Source organism: Rhipicephalus microplus, chromosome 1 (assembly GCF_043290135.1).
Source record: "Rhipicephalus microplus isolate Deutch F79 chromosome 1, USDA_Rmic, whole genome shotgun sequence".
NCBI classification, from domain to species: domain Eukaryota; kingdom Metazoa; phylum Arthropoda; class Arachnida; order Ixodida; family Ixodidae; genus Rhipicephalus; species Rhipicephalus microplus.
The window spans coordinates 23,103,697-23,123,629 of NC_134700.1; the positions used below are offsets into that span (position 1 = coordinate 23,103,697).

At 44.1% G+C, this 19,933-nt stretch overlaps 1 protein-coding gene across 5 annotated transcripts in view; it reads right to left on the reverse strand.

Moving 5' to 3' along the window:
- Positions 1-19,933, reverse strand: part of LOC119178135 (tRNA (uracil-5-)-methyltransferase homolog B) — a 227,847-nt gene that overhangs the window by 121,688 nt on the left and 86,226 nt on the right. For all 5 annotated transcript variants that reach the window (XM_037429299.2, XM_037429298.2, XM_075890797.1 and 2 more), the window contains one exon: positions 18,687-18,760. In XM_037429299.2, the coding sequence (XP_037285196.1) occupies positions 18,687-18,760 (74 nt within the window). The remainder of the gene's footprint in view (positions 1-18,686; positions 18,761-19,933) is intronic.

The window sequence follows — 19,933 nt, forward strand, 5'->3', positions numbered from 1 at the left end:
TTTGCTGTCATAACTCTGGACAAGTTAGTTTTCTACGCGGGATAAGCTCATCAACATTAGACCTAACTTTTTCATGTGACCAGTTTATAATTTCATTGTGGGAAACGTTTGATAATGGACGAGTAGTGATCATGTACCGATTACGTACAAAATAATGCTACCACCACTTACTTCTTGTATCCGGCAACAACGGTTCACCAACTATAAAATTTATAAAACTGTTTTAAACTCTGCCATTCCTCTCGTCATTGAGAGGACGTGTCGGACAGCAAGGAGCTGTTTCAGTAGTAGCGTGTCTAAGTGACTCTGTTCAGCCGGCAGAGTTTTCTGTTAAGTACGGCAGCACACCGTCAAATTCAGCTTGGTGGAATGAAGATTGTACGCTTGCGTATAGGCAACGTAATGCTGCTTGGAAACGTTTACGCCACAACCATACTTCGAAAAATTGGGTTGACTATAAATTCCACGCAGCACTGTTTAAGCGTACAGTTCCTATAGCTAAATATAAACACAAATCTGACTTACATTAACATTTATACAAACCTGATAAAAGATCTGCCCTATACAGGTTTCTACAGAACAAAAAATCAACGCAGGTAGCAACATATTCGCATTCAGTAGTGCTGTCTCCTAAAGAGACAATTGATTTGTTAGAGGGCATCGCAAAAGGACTTGAAGCGTGTTTCGCTTCGTCATGCTTGAGACCTATGACACTCAAAAGCTCAACCTTGGACTTTCGGGAAGTCACTATGGCGGAACTTGCAGATGTCATACTAATTGTAAATCAAGCGGCTCCCGTTCCAGATCAGATTACAAACTCTATGATTAAATTCATATTTAATTCCCATCCGGATGAGCTTTTAAATATTGTTAACCGCTCCTTACAGCACACATGGATTCCAAGCGCATGGAATTGCTAAAGTTGTGTTGCTGTGAAAAAATCTAAGCCTCAGATATGTCCTGGATAACATTCAGCCAATTTGGCTTACTTCAAACTTAGTTAAAATGATTGAAAAAATTCTTCATAGAAGGCTCAGTGAATTCATCGCTCGTCAGGACATCCTTTCACCAAGGCAAGTAGGATTTAGACAAGGGTGCTTTATATGGTCGGCTCATGTTGATTTGGAAAGCCGAATTCGCCTTGCAAAAGTATCTGGTGAGCTTTCTGCATTAGTCACGTTAGATATTGCAAAAGCCTACGATAGTGTGGAACACAGTACAATATTTCAAGATTAGTGGACTGTGAGGTGCCCAAGTACATTATATCTTGGGTTCAGGAGTTTATCTTTGAGAGACAGTTCTTTTGTTGCCACGGGGGAATTACTTCTGCCTCATATAAGCAAACAAGAGGTGTTCCGCAAAGATCAGTTCTGTCGCTTCTTTTATTTAATATCTTATTATCATCCATTCCCGTTCATAAAAATGTTCCTCTTTACGTCGTCGCCGATGATATTGCTTTTTTCTCGTCATCCCGAGATATCAATAGTTTGTATCAAATCTTACAGTCATATTTCAGTGAGCTTGAGGTATGGCTTGGCGGGCTGTCTTTTTCACTTAATGTTAGCAAATGTGCTCTGCTTGTATTCCCGCTATCCGTTCTCATATTTATTTCACTGCATTATCGAAATGATCCGATTCCACAAGTAACAGCACTGAAATATCTTGGCATTGTTTATGTTGACAATTTAAATTGGCAGCAACAAATAGCATCAAACACCCGTAAAGCAGAAAGCGCTCTAGGATTGCTACGCCGGTTTTGCAATAAGAATTCAGGGATGCGAAGGAATACATTACTTATGATATACAAACTTTACGAACGACCAATTCTGGAGTTTGGTTGCGTTCCGTTTTCTGGAAGTGCCGAGTACAAATTAATACCTCTTATATTGCTAGAAAGGCAAGCTCTGCGGCTGTGTCTCGAGCTACCTAGGTGAAACGCGAATAGCGTGCTTTATTTGGAAGCTCGAATCATTCCTCTTGATACTAGATTTCGACAGCTTACTGTGCAAACATTTCTAAAACTCTCCGATGCGCCCCTCTTCTGTTCACAGACAGTTTTCATCAAATATCCAGTTTCTTTAAGTGCCCGTGGTGTCGTTATCAAAGACCCCAAGTCATTTTCGTCGAGTCTCTGTTATCAAATCTTCATGTTTCCCTTTAGAATTTAACTCCCCAAACCCTATGCTCGGTGCCAGTTGACTTAATTTTCAATGATATTTTTCCGAAAAATACCAAGTTACTCCTAAAGCATGTTCTGGAGGGCCTCCTTCAAGACCATCTCAGTCATTTTCCCAATTACGTAGTAATTTGGACGGATGCAACGCAAAATCTTCAGAAGGCTGCAGTAGGTATTTTTTCTGATCAGCTTAATTAGTCTTTTGCACTTCAATTGCCTGACTTCACACCAATTTATCTCGCAGAATTCCTAGCTATTACATTGGCTCTTCGAAAACAAAATTCTCAGCAATTAAAAGCTATTATTATTTCGGATGCTTTGTCTGTATATACACATCTAACGTCCACATAGCAGTCTCCTCTTCTCAGGATATTTTGGTCTCCCACACCGCATGGCCTATCAGAAGTTTGTTTTATTTGGGTCCCCGGGCATGCTGGAATTGTGCTAAATGAAATTGCTGATTCGCTCACTTCAGCATCTTTCGATTTGCCAGTGGTGCTAGTAGCTCCACAGTTTCCTTTTATTACTGCCGAACGATTCAAACACCTGGTAATCTTAAAAATCAACGAAACATCGCTCCTGCAATCTGAAGAATTTCAGCACTTGCAATTCACATGGAACACCGCAAAATGCCTTTCCCGTCAATGTGAGGTGACCTTCACAAGCTTTCACTGTAGAGTTCCTCGGTTAAATTTTCATCTCCACAAATCAGGATTTACTATACCTTACCTATGTGCAGTTTGCAATGAACCGGAAACAATAGATCACTTTCTTCTCACATGCCGCTTCTTCGCCGCACTGCGCCGAATAATTCTTGAGAGACCAATTGGTATGCTCCGATTGCCAGTTAATACATCCACCCTATTATCGTTAAGAGCCAGTCAGTTGGGTGCGGGCCGCAATGCTATTCTGTCAGCGCTACATAAATTCATTCAGGCAACCGGAAGGATACGCTGCTAGTGGTACTACCACATATATCCAATTTTTTGTCCCCCTTCTTTATTCTTGCTAATTTGTTTTACATATTCTAGTTTATCGAATTCTTCTGCACTTTTTTACGTTTTTTCAAAGGGACATTATTATTCTTCTTATCTAATTTCTCTCTTTTATTTAGCAAGCATTGTACAAAAAATATCTATTATAAGGTACAGTGTGGCCGATCCCCCTTATGGGTATGAGCCAAGATCTTCTAGGCGACAAGACAAGACAAGGAAGAGCAGCCAAGCATCAGGGCAGACGAGTTTTGGACCCGAGCCAAGGCTGATACCTCCATCGTCCGGTGACCTGAGGGGCTTCAGAACAACCAGGCAGCGCTGACATTCCCGTGCCCGTCGACAAGTCTGAGCTGTAGAACTTCAAGCTCGAGCTCAGGCGAGGCTGTCTGGCTGTGACTCGACCTCGAGGCCAGTAAGTGAAATGCAGCGTCAGCTGGTGCAGTGTCCACCGGCAGCCTAGGAAGGCTGCTTCTCCTTCGGTCCGTGTATCTGCCCAATGCCAACTACGACGACAACAGCATCTACCCCGTGCTTCGTGCCCAGGCTCCTATACAACGATGTGGGTGAGACGCCACTCCTTTGACGTTCCGTGACCCACTCTGTGTAGAAACTGAGTGCTTAGGACTTGTGTTTAGGGACTAATATACAGCTGCTTTACAGTGCTTCATAAAGAAAGCAACAGAATAGCAATCAAGAAGGGTGTAAGGTAAGGGGATACCAACTCCCCAATGCTATTTACTGCGTGCTTACAGGAGGTTTTCAGAGGCCTGGAATGGGAACAGTTAGGGATAAGAGTTCATAGAGTACCTTAGTAACCTGTGCTTTGCTGATGACATTGCATTGCTGAGTTACTCAGGGGACAAATTGCAACTCATGATTACGGAGTTAGACAGGGAGAGCAGAAAGATGGGTCTTAAAATTAATCTGCAGAAAACGAAAGTAATGTACAACAACCTCAGAAGAGAGCAGCGCTTCGAGATAGGTAATAGTGCACTTCAAGTTGTAGAAGAGTATGTCTACTTAGGGCGGGTAATAGCCGCGTAGCCGAACCACGAGATTGAAGTAACTAGAAGAATAAGAATGGGGTGGAGCACACTTGGCAAGCACTCTCAAATTATGACAGGTAGATTGCCACTATCCCTTAAGAGAAAGGTATATAACAGCTGTATGTTGCGGTACTTAGCTACGGAGCAGAAACTTGAAGGCTTACAAAGAGGGCTCAGCTTAAATTGAGGACGACGCAGCGAGCAATGGAAAGAAAAATGATAGGTGTAACCTTAAGAGACAAGAAGAGAGCAGAGTGGATTAGGGAAGAAACGGGGGTTAAAGATATCATAGTTGAAATCAAGAAAAGGAAATGGACATGGGCCGGGCATGTAGCGCATAGACAGGATAACCACTGGTCATTAAGGGTAACTAACTGGATCCCCAGAGAAGGAAAGCAGGTTAGGGGAGACAGAAGGTTAGGTGGGCCGATTAGATTAATAAGTTTGCGGGTATAAATTGGCAGCCGCAAGCACAGGACCGGGTTAACTGGCGGAACATGAGAGAGGCCTTTGTCCTGCAGTGGACGTAGTCAGGCTTATGATGATACAGCTGCTGTATTTCTATGTAACTGTATCCGAGAGATATGGCTCGTTATATTTCGAATTAAGTGGTCATAAGCTATTGCCATTAAATGTTTCAGTAGTAAATGTTTCAGTAGTAAATGTTTGCTTCAAACAGACTCGTCCTTCGGGAAGTGTCCTGAGGTGGCTCCTCGGACCTCTGAAGTCGAACCTGCATGTTGTGCCAAACAAGAACCACAACGTTACAGCATGTGTACAGGATGCATGTGTTTTTGAAGCATGAAAGCTACTTTCACTGCATTTCCAAGCACAGCAAGTTCTTTTTACTCTTTTCAGAAGCAGAGGCATGGCCGTGTCATAGAACATCTGCTTGCCACGCAAATGACTCGGGTTTGATCCCCACTTGGACCCAATCAACCCTGGTTCAGTCGCCATTCTGCTGCACGATATTTGATCTTTTATTTATTTTATTTGCATGATTCTCGATTTTTCAGTGATGTATAACATGACATTTTTCGCTGACAACCATTGAAACTGATGCCAGAACTTCTGCGAAACAAGCTCTTTAACGCTATCGCTTTAAAAGTGAATGTTTAGAATATCGCAAAGCAAAACTGTGGTTCGGCCTGGTTGGAACATACTTGTCTAGAAGTTTTTGCACAGGCATACGGGGACAAAGATGATAAACACAAATGGGCACAATCTAACAACTAGTTAATTTTTTGGAAATGTTCACGATAAGAAAACAGAAGCAATAATGGAAGCGTATTACAGTGACGAGGTGAAAAAAAAGTGTGTTAGCCATTCATCCGTTGCCTTGCTTGAAAAATGTGTTATCGTGTTTGTGCATAGGGGGGCTGACGCAGACGCGCTTCGCTATCAGCGGTGACCCAGACTCGGACGGTTGGGCCTCGTGACGTCAATGCTCGGTGTGATAGTGGCTCGATCATGTATATAAGCAACCGCCCCTTTTCCTTCCTGGTTGTAAAACAGTTGGTTGTGTGACCGAATAAACAAGTGTTGCACTTAGCCACCGTGTACTGCCTGCCGGTCTCGCCCCTGTTTAGACGAAGATATAATAGTGGCGACGAGGATGGGATCCGTGTGAATCTGCACTGCCAACAGACGCCAGGCACTTTTGGGAGCGGAAGACTTCAACATGGCAGCGGCTGGCAAGTTCGAACCCTTCCTCGAGGACGGAGACGAGTATTTCGAATCGTACATCGAGCGGTTCGAGCACTTCCTTCGGGCGACCAAGGTGAGCGACGACCTCAAAGTTTCAGTCCCGGTTACCGCTATTGGGAAGAAAACCTATCGCACGCTGAAAAATCTATTAGCTGCCGCGAAGCCCGAGGAGAAAGAATATGCGCAACTAATTCAAGCCCTCAAGAAGCATTATGCTCTGGAACCCATGGTCATAGCGGAACGTTTCCGATTCAACCGCCGGATTCAGCAGGACACAAAACCGGTGGCGGGCTTTGCGTTGGAATTGAAGAGTCTGGCTGCCTCCTGCAATTTCGGGGCATTTTTGGATGAAGCTTTGCGGGACTGTTTCGTTGCCGGGCTGAAAGACGAGACAACGCAAGCAGAGCTTCTGAAGAGGGCCACACTGACGTTTGCAGAGGCGTGCGAACTAGCCCGAAGTATTGAACTAGCCCGTTCCGAGACAAAGAAATTCCAGCCGGAGGGGCAAGAACTGGGTGTCCACGCCGTACAACGACAAGCTCTGAGTTCAAGGTCGGGACAGCCGCGTGGAGACTACACGGGAACCAGAGCAACAAAAGAAACAACTGGTTGGGCTTGCTACGGCTGCGGAGCCACCTCCCAGACCGACAAAAGGTGCCCGTTCAGGAAATACCGCTGCCGCGCATGCAAACGAGTGGGCCACTTGGCAAGAGCGTGCCGATCGTCCGCCAGCACAGCGCACTATGCGGAGGACAGTAGTGGTGAGGACAATATTTTGCTACAGAATGTATTTTCCTGTGACTAGAGGGTCCGAAACTATACTGTAAACGTACGGGTCGGGGGTCGTAATGTGCCGATGCAGATAGATATGGGCGCGTCTGTTTCTATCGTCCCCGAGACTCTCTATCAGCGACACTGGGCCGGGCGACCGTTGTTGCCTTGTAGCATAAAGCTAAAAGCCTATGGGGGAACGCCGTTAGCGGTTCTGGGCAAGCTGATGATGCCAGTAGAGCACAACAACCAGACAGCGACGCTGCCTCTGATCGTGGTCCGCACGTTGCAAAAGAGTGAGACTGCATTGCTAGGGCAAGACTGGTTGGAATCTCTTAAATTGGATTGGTTGAGTGTGAGTGGGGTGGGGATCGATCGAGCAGCTAGCTTGCTTGAAAGGTTCTCGGAAGTGTTTGAACCAGAGCTCGGACAGATAACGGATTGTCAAGTAAGCTTGTTGCTCAAGGATGGCACAACACCGGTCTTTTGTAAACTTCGACCGGTGCCCTTCGCACTCCGAGATCCCGTTTCCCAACAATTGAGGGCCTGGCAGAACGCAGGGGTGATTGTTCCCGTCCTAAAAAGCAACTAAGCCATTCCACTGGTGGTGGTTCCAAAAGGAGACAAAACGGTCAGGATTTGCGGAGACTACAGAATGACGGTGAATCCCTGCTTGCACACCGATCATTATCCGCTGCCAGTCATGGAAGATTTGTTTGTAGCCTTGCATGGGTGCAAATATTTCACTGTGCTTGACCTTTCAACCGCATATCAGCAGCTGCAGTTGCACCCTGACTTGCAGTCTTTGCTCACGATAAATAAGCACATGGGGCTGTTTAAGTTTATGCGCCTACCGTATGGGATAACCAGTGCACCCTCGATATTCCAGGCAGTCATGGACGATGTTCTAGGAGGCCTAGATAAAGTCGCCTGCTACCTGGATGATGTGTTGATTGCCGGGGAAAGTTTTGAGGAGTGTTGGGAAAAGGTGGAAAGCGTGCTGACAAGGTTCAAGAAACGAGGCATTAAATTGAGCAAAGAAAAGTGCAAGTTTTTCTAAACATCGGTGTCGTATCTGGGTCACGTGCTGGACGAAAATGGCATTCGGCCATCTGAGGATAAGGTGCGCGCTATCAAAGACGCGCCGACACCCAAGAACAAACAGGAGCTTCGAGCATATTTGGGTATGCTCAATTTTTATGCCAAATTCGTTCCGAACATGTCATCAGAGCTGAAACCATTGTTCGAGTTGTTGGGCGAAAATGTTAAGTGGCAATGGACGGATAGGGTGGCGGATACTTTTAAGATATCTAAGGATTGGCTTATGCATCCCAGAGTACTAACATACTAAAATCCGGATCTGGAACTGGGTATCGTATGCGACGCCTTGGCATATCGACTAGGGGCAATTTTATTCCATAAAATCGCGGGGGTCGAAAGACCGATAGCGTTCGCATCGAGGACACTAAGTCAGTCAGAGCAAGGCTACGCCCACCTGGAGAAAGAGGCTCTTGCAGTTATTTTCGGTCTAAAGAAGTTCCATAAATTTTTGTTTGGTCGAAAATTTTCCGTTTATTCAGATCACCAACCTCTGGTTGGAATTTTCGGGCATGGCAAGCCAATCCCTACAATGGCAGCAGCACGGATACAGCGGTGGGCCTTAATCCTTGCAGCGTATGACTACCGATGGGTCTACCGAAAGGCAAGCAAAATCCAAAATGCCGATGCCCTTTCACGGCTACCGCTCCGAGACAAAGCAGAGGAGTCGGAGGGCGTTTATTTCTTTTCGGTGCTGGATGAGGCTCCATTGTCGGCAAAGGAAATCAGATCGGAAACGCGTAAAGATCGATTGCTGTCCAAAGTGTTGTTTTTTACGCAGAACGGGTGGCCTGTGCCTGTGTCGGACGACAATCTTTCACCATAGTTCGTTCGCCGTAACGAACTGTCGGTAGACCAAGAGTACGTAACATGGGGCTATCGCGTGGTTATACCAGCTTCGTTGCGACAGAAGGTTCTAGAAATGCTGCACGAAGGTCACCCAGGGATGACTAGAATGAAAATGCTGTCAAGGAGCCATGTCTGGTGGCCTCGCTTAACGCTAGACATAGAGGAAGCGGTGAAAGAGTGCATCACTTGTCAGTTGTCACAGAATGCGGCAGCTAGAGTGCCACTAATGTCATGGGGCTTGCCAACATGTAGATGGCAGCGAGTTCATCTAGATTTTGCGCAAAGGGACCAGCATTACTTTTTGGTCCTAATAGATGCTCATTCGAAGTGCGTTGAGGTGTTTGTCATGACAACAACAACAAGTGAAAAGACGGTAGAGAAATTGCGAGGTGTTTTTGCGGCCTACGGACTACCAGAGGAGATCGTAACCGACAACGGTCCCCAATTCACATCGCAGCACTTCGGAACATTCCTGAGCAGGAATGGAATTCGTCATTCCAAATCTCCTCCCTATCACCCAGCTTCGAATGATAGCGCCGAACGGTGCGTTCAGACCGTCAAGAAGGACTTGTTTAAACAGATACTAGACGAAGAAAGAAAAGGAGACAAGAAGTCAATACAACATTGCATAGACCAATTTCTCTTCAGTTATCGCAACACCCCGTCCAGCACCACTGGTGAGACCCCGGCCCAGATCTTCTTGTCGTGGCAGCCAAGAACCAGGCTGAGTCTGCTGCACCCGAAAATGGAACAACGCATGCGCCAAAGGGGAGAGCAGGCGAAGCTCCACGTAGACCAGAAACGAGGGCCATGGAGAGACTTTAGGGAAGGCGACCAGGTTTTGGTAAAAGGGCTCCGCCCGGACGACGACAAATGGCTGTTGGGTACAATTGCTCAGCGGTGCAGCGCATGCACGTACATTGTTCGCGTCGGAGATGAAGACCGATACGTTCACGCTGATAACCTGCGACTGCGTACATTTCAGGAGAACCGGAGCTGGCTTAAGGCGGCGGGAACAGTGCTGGACAGGCCGAGAGTGAAAAACAAAGGTCCGCTCTTCAGGGACACTAGAGAGCCCACCTCGACCAGCACGCCTGCTCGGCTCAACGATCAGGAACAACCAGCATCGAACTTGACGTCACCAGCTGCTGAATCGGCAGGGCCTTCTACCGAGCCTTCTTCGGGCCTTCTACACGACAGCGGGCCGGCGCTAGACAGTGGTCTCCAGAACGGCGACCCCTCGAGACAATCAACACCGCAGCTTCGACGTTCTATCCAGTTTAGGCGACCTCCAGACTGTTCGTGCCATGAGACGAAACCTCTGGGGGGAGAGGAGTGTTGTGTTATCGTGTTTGTGCATAGGGGGGCTGACGCAGACGCGCTTCGCTATCAGCGGTGACCCTGACTCGGACGGTTGGGCTTCGTGACGTCAATGCTCGGTGTGATAGTGGCTCGATCATGTATATAAGCAACCGCCCCTTTTCCTTCCTGGTTGTAAAACAGTTGGTTGTGTGACCGAATAAACATGTGTTGCACTTAGCCACCGTGTGCTGCCTGCCGGTCTCGCCCCTGTTTAGACGAAGATATAATAAATTTCGCTTGTCTCTGTCCATTGAGCATGTAATCACAAGTTGTGCCACGTGTTCTGTTCAAATATTTTTTTGACTAGATTGCACAGATCTGAGGTTTTTAAGTGAAGGTTTTCAAAAAAAATAAGCCAGTGGTTAGATTGTGCCCATATGTTTCTCATCATTGTCCCTGTGTGCCTGAGCACAAAACTTCAAGGAGGATATCACACAGAAATACAGGCAAGTGCAAGGAAAACTACATCGAATGATGGATTTATAAAACTACTTTAGTAGAGGCACATAATGTTTTATTTTCATATGTTTCTTGTACGAATGACGTTCCAGATAAAGGCCTCTATAGAAGTATATTATACGCTGTTTTTCTTTCAATGACATGTGAATGTTAGATATTATTTCTAGTGTTAGAGTATGTACAGTACGTACGCCCCCATTAATTTAGCTCAACAGCCATCATATGTCATTAAAAGAGCAGCAATTTTGCACTTTTTTGTGGCACTTATTTCGCTAGTGCAGCCAAACATTCACGACGCCTGGTGCCAAAAGCAGACAGCAGAAAGCATGACTGCCTGCATTACCAAGTGTCAACGATGCCTGATGTTCGAATAGAAATGCAACAAGCGTAAAGCTTTTCTTTTTAGCTTACAAACAAGCTAAACAGAATGTACAAAGAAAAGGAGTTGATAAACAACCTGCACATTGTGTTCCTTGTATTCTAGAAGATTTTAGACATGACACTTGGTACACTTCGTCTGATTCAAGTTCGAACCGGATAAGCTTGGACCGTGTAGCACAAATACGATCTGGCAATGAATGTGGCTAGTAAAAATTGTTTGAGTTGACACCGGAAATAATGTATTGAAGTGCTTGATTGAATAGTTGATGGAAGTGAATTTTAAGCTAAAATTGCAGTAAACAATGCTGTCATTTTACTGTAGTTAGTATCTATTTCTGGAAGCAGGAGGTTACTATTTTCAGAAAAGTGTAATTATTATTATTGTGAAAATGTATTAGGGTAATTATGTCAGTTGTAATGTCACCTGTTCTACTTCTGAATAACAAAACACCAAGTTGAGTTGAAAAGTGGAGGTGATAGGTGAAATTTCAAGAGTGCTAAATATGGGTACTGCTTACGCAGTGTATGAACTATGAGTGATGATATGGATTTCTGAAGGTGAATGATGGATGCTAGATGAGTGGTGTACGTGTTGGCCCAGAATGAAATGCAGTAATTAAGATGACTGCGAATAAATGCATAGTAAAGTGATTTGAGAATGTGTTGCTGAAAACAATGTCTAGAGTGAATGAGTATGCGAATTCCAAAAGCATCCTTCTTGATGACGGAATTTATATGAAAGTTAAATTTAAGGTGAGGATCTAATGTTACACTTACAAAAGCAATGACCTTTGATGGTGTAATGATGCAGCTATCTATGTATATTTCCGGATTTATTGTCACGTTTTAAGATGCGACTGAAATAACATGAAAGTTGTTTTAAATGGGTTGATTTTCAATATGTTGTTATTGTACCATGAAACAAGATTCCCAACATCCGAGTTTAATTTTGATAGCATATTGGTGAGATCTTTGTCACTGGAAAATATTGTAGTATCATCAGCATAAAGGATGCAGTTAAAAAAAGTACACGATGATGATAATTCATTAATGTAGATGAGAAATAACAAATGTCCCGAAATTGAGCCTTGAAGAACTCCCTAGTCAGTTGTCATTGGAAAGGATAAAACACCGCTGCAGTTCACAACTTGGGCCCTGTTAGAAAGGTAACTTTGTAGAAATGCTAAAGTAGGCCCACAAATTCCTAGGGATTCAAGTTTAGCAAACAAAATAGAGTTGGTAATGATATAAAATGCTTTAGTTAAGTCAATAAATACCGCCACTGTCCATAGGCCTTTATCTATAAACTGTTTTAAGCTGTCAGTTAGTTTTATTAGTGATAATTTGGTAGACCGCTTAGCATGAAAACCAAACTGCTTAGGTGACAAAAGATTAAATTTGGTTAAGTAGTCACTAAGGTGATTAACAATGACTTTCTCAATAACCTTACTAAAAAATGGGAGGAAGGTTATTGGGCGATAATTAGAGAAAACTTTTCGGTCTCCCTTTTTAAATACAGGTGTTACCTTTCCTTGTTTAAGGATAGTAGCTAAAACACCAGAACGAAATGCAGTGTTTCTGAAAAAACAGATGATAAATCGAGGGGCAACAAGTTTGATTTTGGAGGAGTAAATTGAGTCTAGGTCACATCCTGTTGTTTTCAAACTTTTTATAGTGCGTAGAACTTCATCAGGTGATGTGGGTTTCAAAAAAAAAAAGTAAGACAAGCGAGGAAATAAAGGCAATGTAGTGACAGTCGATACAGAGTTATTAAAAAATGATTCGTTAAATGAATTGTCGATAGCGAAGGGGTTGGTTATAGTGCTGGTGACGTCCAAAAACACAATTGGAAGTGTAATTAATCGACGTAGCGCGTTAGAATCATAGGACAAGGGACGGGACAGAAGAGAGCGCTTACTTCCAACAAAATTTTATTTCGAGGAGCGTACATATATATGCTCACGAAATTCGAATACAACAGACAAACAGATGAAAAACCCTCTATTGCCATGCACTAAAAACTTATGATCTCAAAAACGACAATTCTTTATCACAAAGACCGAGAGAAGGAGTGCTGACGCAGTTCAGCCCTAATCTACTAATCCTTTCTGCTTCAATAATTTCCCTTGTCACTTTATCTTTGTTTCTTCCTATGATTACCGTACCATGAAAAAGTTGTTTACAGCCACACGTGCTGCAATGTAGTGCCAAAAAACCATCTCAACCATTTTTTACGTTGCAAGCGTGTTCGGGGAGCCGGTCATTAATACACCTGCCAGTTTGTCCTATGTAGTGTTTACCGCATGAAAGAGGTATCTGATAGATTACAAATTGCGCGCATGTGACAAACAGTGTTAAGTGCTTTTTAGAGCATCCCGGTTTTGCATGTGAAACGACTTTTATACACAAGTACGAGAGCTTTTTCGGGGCAGAAAACACCACCTTTACATTGGCCCGCTCCCCAACCTTTTTCAAGTTGTGGGAGATTCCATGCAGATAAGGCTCTACGGCAAGCTTCTGACGTCTTACTGGCTCAACATGAGGGAGAGCTTGCTGCAAGGACTGAAGCTTCTTGACCAGAATTCCCGCGACGGAAACCTGTACGTGAGAGGGGTAGCCAACGTCCAGAAGTCGTTCTGCTTGTTCCTTGAAACTAGCTGCCATCAGATGTGGACAAGACTTCTGTAAGGCGTTACTAAAGCACATGTTTACAATGCCTCGTTTTACGAGCTTAGTATGGGCGGAGTGGTACGGAAGCAAGGGTTTGTTACTCCTCGGTTTGTACGTCCCACAAATGTGGTCTAGGTGAAAAATGAGAGCGATATCTAAAAATCTTCCCTTCCCTTCCCTTGTCCTATGATTCTAACATGCTACGTCGATTAATTATGTCTTACCAACATGCCCAACTTTATACTATAGTTGGAAGTGTGTCTGGCTGATGAAGATGTAAAAATTACTTATTACGTTCCAGTTCTTTCTACAGCCATTCCCATTCATTTCTCAAGCACTTTATTTTGATAGTAGGTTCGTTTAGCTTTTTTAAGTAGGACAGTAAGGTTTTGTGAATACACTTTAGACCAGGCACGAAGAGACAAGTTGAATGACTGCAGCATTACTTCACGTCTCAGTAATCTTGGTTCAGTGAGAACGATGTCACGAAGTAGTTTATATTAATACCACACAGGGCCATCACCTGGGAATCGAAACATAACAAATAGCTATTGCTGATTATACGTAATGCACACAGCGCCAGAGTAATAAACATGGCAAAGGCAAGCTGTGTCAAGTCTTCGTTCATGCATGTGGCATAAAGAAAAGGTGAAAGAGTTCTGCCTTTTGCTTAAGTGTCTGCACTGCCTTAGGTGAAAACCTTTGGCAAATGTGCCCTAAGGCAGCAGCAGGTTTTGCTTATGAATTTATGACAAGCAGTCCACTAGGTGTGCGCTTGTCTTCCTGAGTAAGCTACATGCATATGAACATCAACCAAATAAAGCCATGGTGTCAAATATTCTGTGCTGCTCAGCTGCACTCACGAGGCGCCCTTACCGAAGGGTGCGTCGTCTTCTTTCTGTCTAGGGGGCTTTGCGGCAAGTTTTGGGACGGCACCACACCTAGTGTAGGTCGCCTACGCTCATAACCCGAGTGCAATAAATGACTGAAGTACTGGTGAGGCACTTAAGCACGGTTACAAGCTTATCAAAGAGTGGTGCGTACGGCATGTATTGCCGAAGTTACTGTCAGCAAAGTGTTGGCTGCACACAGTTAATAAAGGCATGGGGCGCTTTCCCATTCTGAGCTTGACTATCCACTCCTTCAAGTCCTTTGAATAGTTGTGAAAGCGAATGCCCTTTTCACCGGCGGACGAAATACACTAAGGCACAGAGCAGTACTTCACTATTGTGCAGACTCGCCGCGGAGACAAGCGGTCACAGTACTAAGAAACAAAGTACCATGCTTCTAAAATGAACACAAAAAGCAGTGACTTGCAGTTTTTCAAACAGCATCCGTACCAACTATACAGAAGATAACCAAGTGAATTACATATTCGTTGAGTTTTACCATGACAGTGCTTTCTACACAGCGCCGGGCCTACGTAGCAGATAAAAGCGCATGAATTCCCGCTTTGACGCCATACAGGTGTGGTTGGCAGGGCTGCGGTTGGTCACACACCAGGTGAATAGCAGTTTTTATCTTGATCCCTACCATTGTGTAATGACATTTACAATAAAAATAAATCAATAAATCAATAAATAAATCATCTGAGGTCTAGAATTTGAAGTGATGTTTGTCATGTCAAAGCCATGGCAAATTTTAGTGAATTTTGCCAAAATGCGATTGAGAAATAACCTGCCATGTGTTGACTATTTTAGGTTGTATTTTTCTGAAAAGAAATTTTACAGGTGATCAAAATAGTTTACTGCAGCTTTTTAATACACAAATGTGTAAAGCCAGAGAAGCTTTGGAAAAGAAATCAGGAAGAGCTTTTTGTGTCAGTATTACTCCGAACTGAAAAATGTTCAATAGTACTCAGAGTGTAGTGTTCTTTGAAACACGAGTCTATGCACAGTGCCTCATCGCCGTCTGCACACATAGCAAGCACTTCCCTGTTTTCTTCTTGAAGTAATGAGTTGTGCTGGCACACACATGGCTTTGCTGCGAGTGGCAGCATTGGGCACAGTGAATTCGGTAATGAAGGAAAATGAGAATAATAAAACTTCGATTATATGTCATCCGGTTTCGCGGCGAACAGTATTTCTTGCCGAGTGGTTTGGTCCCTGCGAAATCCCCATAAAAGTATAATGTATTAAAAACTTTGGTTATACAGTACGATGCATTTTAAACCGACCCCATATCTTATGACGACTTTCAGATTCTATCCGAAAAAAAAAAAAAAACACCTTTACTCAAATCAATTGTCACGCAAATATTCACGAGTGCAAAATGTGAACTTGTATTCCTCTGGGTCGACGATTACAACAGTAGAGAGACAGAATGTATTCTTAGAATGGAAAATTTTTTCTCCTGGAAATTCATGTGCTTCTAGATAAGCCTCAATTGCATGCGTATGTATCTGGGATCGTTACCTAGTCAGGCTCTTATACACACAAGAATAGCTTTAGCTGGATGAAAAGCGCATATTTTCGAATCCTCGGCCCGTCGAAACCTTTCCTGATCGACATGCAGCTGATCTCCTGCCTGAGTCATACTCGCAGTTACAGGCTTGCAAGGCTGAGTGCCACTGCTTCAAATCTTAGTTTTCTTTATTATACGACGGTTTCGCGTAGTCCCCTGAAAGTCGTATAATCGAGGTTCCACTGTACCTCGTGAGTGTCAGCGATAAACAAGTTAAGAACCTCACCAATAAACATGGAAATAAACTTTTATTGTCCCTGCAAGAGAGGGTCGATAAAGTTTTGCACGCCTCCACTGTGATTATGATGACTTGGTATATGGCGCGGTGATTTGGGTATATGGCGTCATTTCTCTAGAAAAGTTCAGGTAATCTTTAGCTGACTTAGAATTGATTGTAAATTCCAAGCCGCATGCTACACTACAATGGTTGGTTCATATGTTCTCTCGAGGCTCGACAATCGATCGACAGCCTTTTTTGACAATGTTGAAAAAGTGTTGCCGGGCCCCTTTAAAATCATGCTAAAATAATTCTCGCATGATTTATTTTACAGGCTGTATATATGCACTGCACTGAGGAAGCTTTGGTGTCGAGAATACACATTTCTCAGTCGAATGAGTTCTAGCGAAGGCATTATTGATAAATGTCATTAGGCAAATGCCACCTACTTTGCCTGTGTGATATTGTGCAAATGGCATTATATCTTAAAGCCTTAAGATTAATGCCACTTTCTGTGTCTATGTGGCTCGGGCATAACCCTTTTTCTCCTTGACACCAAACAGAGTTTGAACAGCTTTATGATGTTGGTTATTCCCGTCAAAACGAAACAAGATGGGCAATACAGTCGAACATGGATATATCGAACCCACATATATCGAATTATTGGGTATATTGAACTCGTAAGTTAACCCCTTAAAGTTACCATGTAAAAGTATATAAATTCGCACTTTTATACCAAACGATATTTTTACCCACCTCTGGATATATTGCACGCTGCATAAGCTGGAAGGTGCGCTTTGGCACTTTCCGCGCCCCGCAATCTTTGCGTGGCACCACGCCTTCGCCAAAACCTGAAATTCTTAAAAAAGATAAGGGCAAGAGGGCTCGGACTACACCATGACTGCACAATCTCCAACTTGCGGAACGGCTTTTTTTTTTTTTTTTGCTTCTCTTTCTCTCTCTCATGCTTTTTCCACGTGTCCGTCGGCTCGGAGAGCAGCAACGAAGGAGCCGATGTCCTTCTCTTTTGGCCTTTTATTTTATTTTTTGTTGTTATTTTGCGAGTTTTGATCAGCACAACCACAGCGCGCGCCTTTTGCTGTTGCCCTCGCAGGTGGCCATTGCCTTGCAAGCGCTTTGTTGCGACCGTTGTCGCGTGGCCTACGTACCACCGCATGTGCAGCATTTCTCTTTTATGTGCGCAGTGTGAAAACCTGCTGCGGACTCCTCGAATTGTCGATTTCTCGTGTAGCTATGGCCAGCGTAAAGAAGCACAAGACCCTTCACTTTGCAATGAAGTTGAAGGCTACTCCGCGTGTTAAGGCGGGCGAGAAATGTTGGACTGTCGCGGACGACTTTGGCATACCACGGAGCATTCTGAGTACCTTGTTGAAGAACAAAGCAGATATTAAGCGGTGCGATTTAAGCAATTTAAGCAGTGCTACAACATCGTTGGCAAAACCATTTCTGGCCAAAGCGAAGCTGTCAGCAGCCAGGACATTCAGCAGTAAATGACGAAGCAGTGGCCAAATATCTCTGCGAAGTTTTCTCCCACGGAGATCTTCAATGTCTGGCGAGACGTGCAGATGAACACAGTGGTCAACTGCTTCCACAAGGCAGGCTTCGAGACAGCGGAATTTGTGGAAACCGGTGAAGATGACAGCAAGCGCATAGATGACGCATTTCGCGAGTTGACGTTCCGCTTCCCGGCAGCAGTTTCACACGAAGTGTCTGCGGACGACTTTGTGGAAGCGGACTGCTATGTCCAGGCTGTTGCAAGCCTCGATAATGAGGACATAGTAGCTGCGGTCACAGGGACCCATGATGCACAGGCCAACAGCTCATGTGATGAGGAGGATCTTCCGGATGAGGCGCTGGCTATACGCGCATACTCCGCCGCTGAAGTGGCGGCAGCGTTTGGCGTAATTCGTTGTTGTATTAGCCACATGGAGGGAACTGGGCTGTCGTCACACCTGGATAGCCTTGATAAGATCGAGACTAGCGTCTTCAACATTTAAAAAACGAAAAAAGAGGCCAAGATAGGCGATTTTTTTCACGCAAATAAATCATTCTGTTACGACATGTGTGCAGAATTAGTTGTCATTCTTGAATGGGCCTATTGTAAGCGATGATTCGCTACTGGTAAGCTCTTGAGGCCTGTATTTCCTTATATCGAATTTTTCATATAGTATCCAACTAACTCGCAATCCCCTTCGAGTTCGATATATCCGTGTTCAACTGTATACGCATCATAGGGTAGCCAGCCGGTATGAAAACTGGCTAACATCCCTGTCCTTCCGCTTATTCCTTCCTTCCTTTCTTCTTTGACAAGGCACAGGATGAGCAAAGAGAGCTAGCACTGCTTGAATTGACGTCACACTTGGCGCCGTTAGATTCCAAAGATGGTGTTTCATTCCATGTGCTGCATCAACTTTATTGCGGTTTCTGTGGTGACTTGCTCAACATGCTGCCAGCTCTACACAAGCACTCACCTTGGCTACTTGCTTGTGACTGTCCTTGCACACTACGATGTGCTCGGGGCTCACACACACTACACGGTCCAGATCTGCGCACAACATAGGTAGGCACCATTATAGGCACTTCCAGTCATCAATTTTCCGGAATAACACACACTACATGGTCCAGATCTGCGCAAAACATAGGCAGGCATCATTATAGGCACTTCCGGTCATCAATTTTCTGGGCTCACACACACTACACGGTCCAGATCTGTGCACAACATAGGTAGGCACCATAAGTAGGCACTTCCGGTCATCAATTTTCTTAACGGCATCATTGGAAACTGTTTAGAGGCACTTTCATACGTGCTGTACCAAAGTAAATTTCTGTGAAGTCTTGAAAGAAAGGTGAATCGGAAGGTAAGGCCTGTAGTATGCAGCAAAAGCTGTTGAAACAGCTCTCATTGCAACTGCCGACGCTGACGATTGGGGGCTCCGTCCGTTCAAAAATAAACTTTTTGCATTGCACACTCAAGCTTATCGGAACAATCTAAAATAATTGGGAAATGTTCGACGTACTGACACGGCATGTGCAAGACCGTGGTTATATGTGTAATATACGTGTATTACATGACAATAGAAAAAGCAGCATGCATGCCAATATAGACACTATGCTTAAAATACGTTTACTTTGCTGGCCTGTCATGAAAGATATTCCTATTTCTGCATGAAAGCTATACCCAATTTACTCAAAAAATCCTCACACTCGCATAATTTTCTACCCCCCCCCCCCCTATTGCCCAACAAGAATAAGATTCTTTTCCCGCGAGTAATTACTGCTGCAGTTCTTGTGTTTACACTAATGTCGTCTACTTCTTTCAACCACTGATGATGACAGTGTAGAACAGCCTAGCACCATCTCTGAAGCACCATGCATAATATCTACACATGGAGACCCAATCCAATTTAGGCCATGCCAAAGTCACAAGTACGCAGAGCGATGTGTTAGTGTTAGTAGTGCTTGTCCATTTAGCTTCGATGCAGCGTGTCTTGTGCATGCTCTGTGGTTGCGCTATAGATCAATACGAAAACTACACGGCTGCTTTCAAGTATTTTAGAAGAACGTCTTGCTGGACAAGTTGGTGCACAACTGTTATGAGAATCGTTGCACATTTGATCAGATAATTACAGGAAAGACAGAGTAAATGGAGGGAACACAAACTCATTTTACCCATTTCGTCACTGCATATATGTGCACATTTTTTCCACATGTTCCAAAT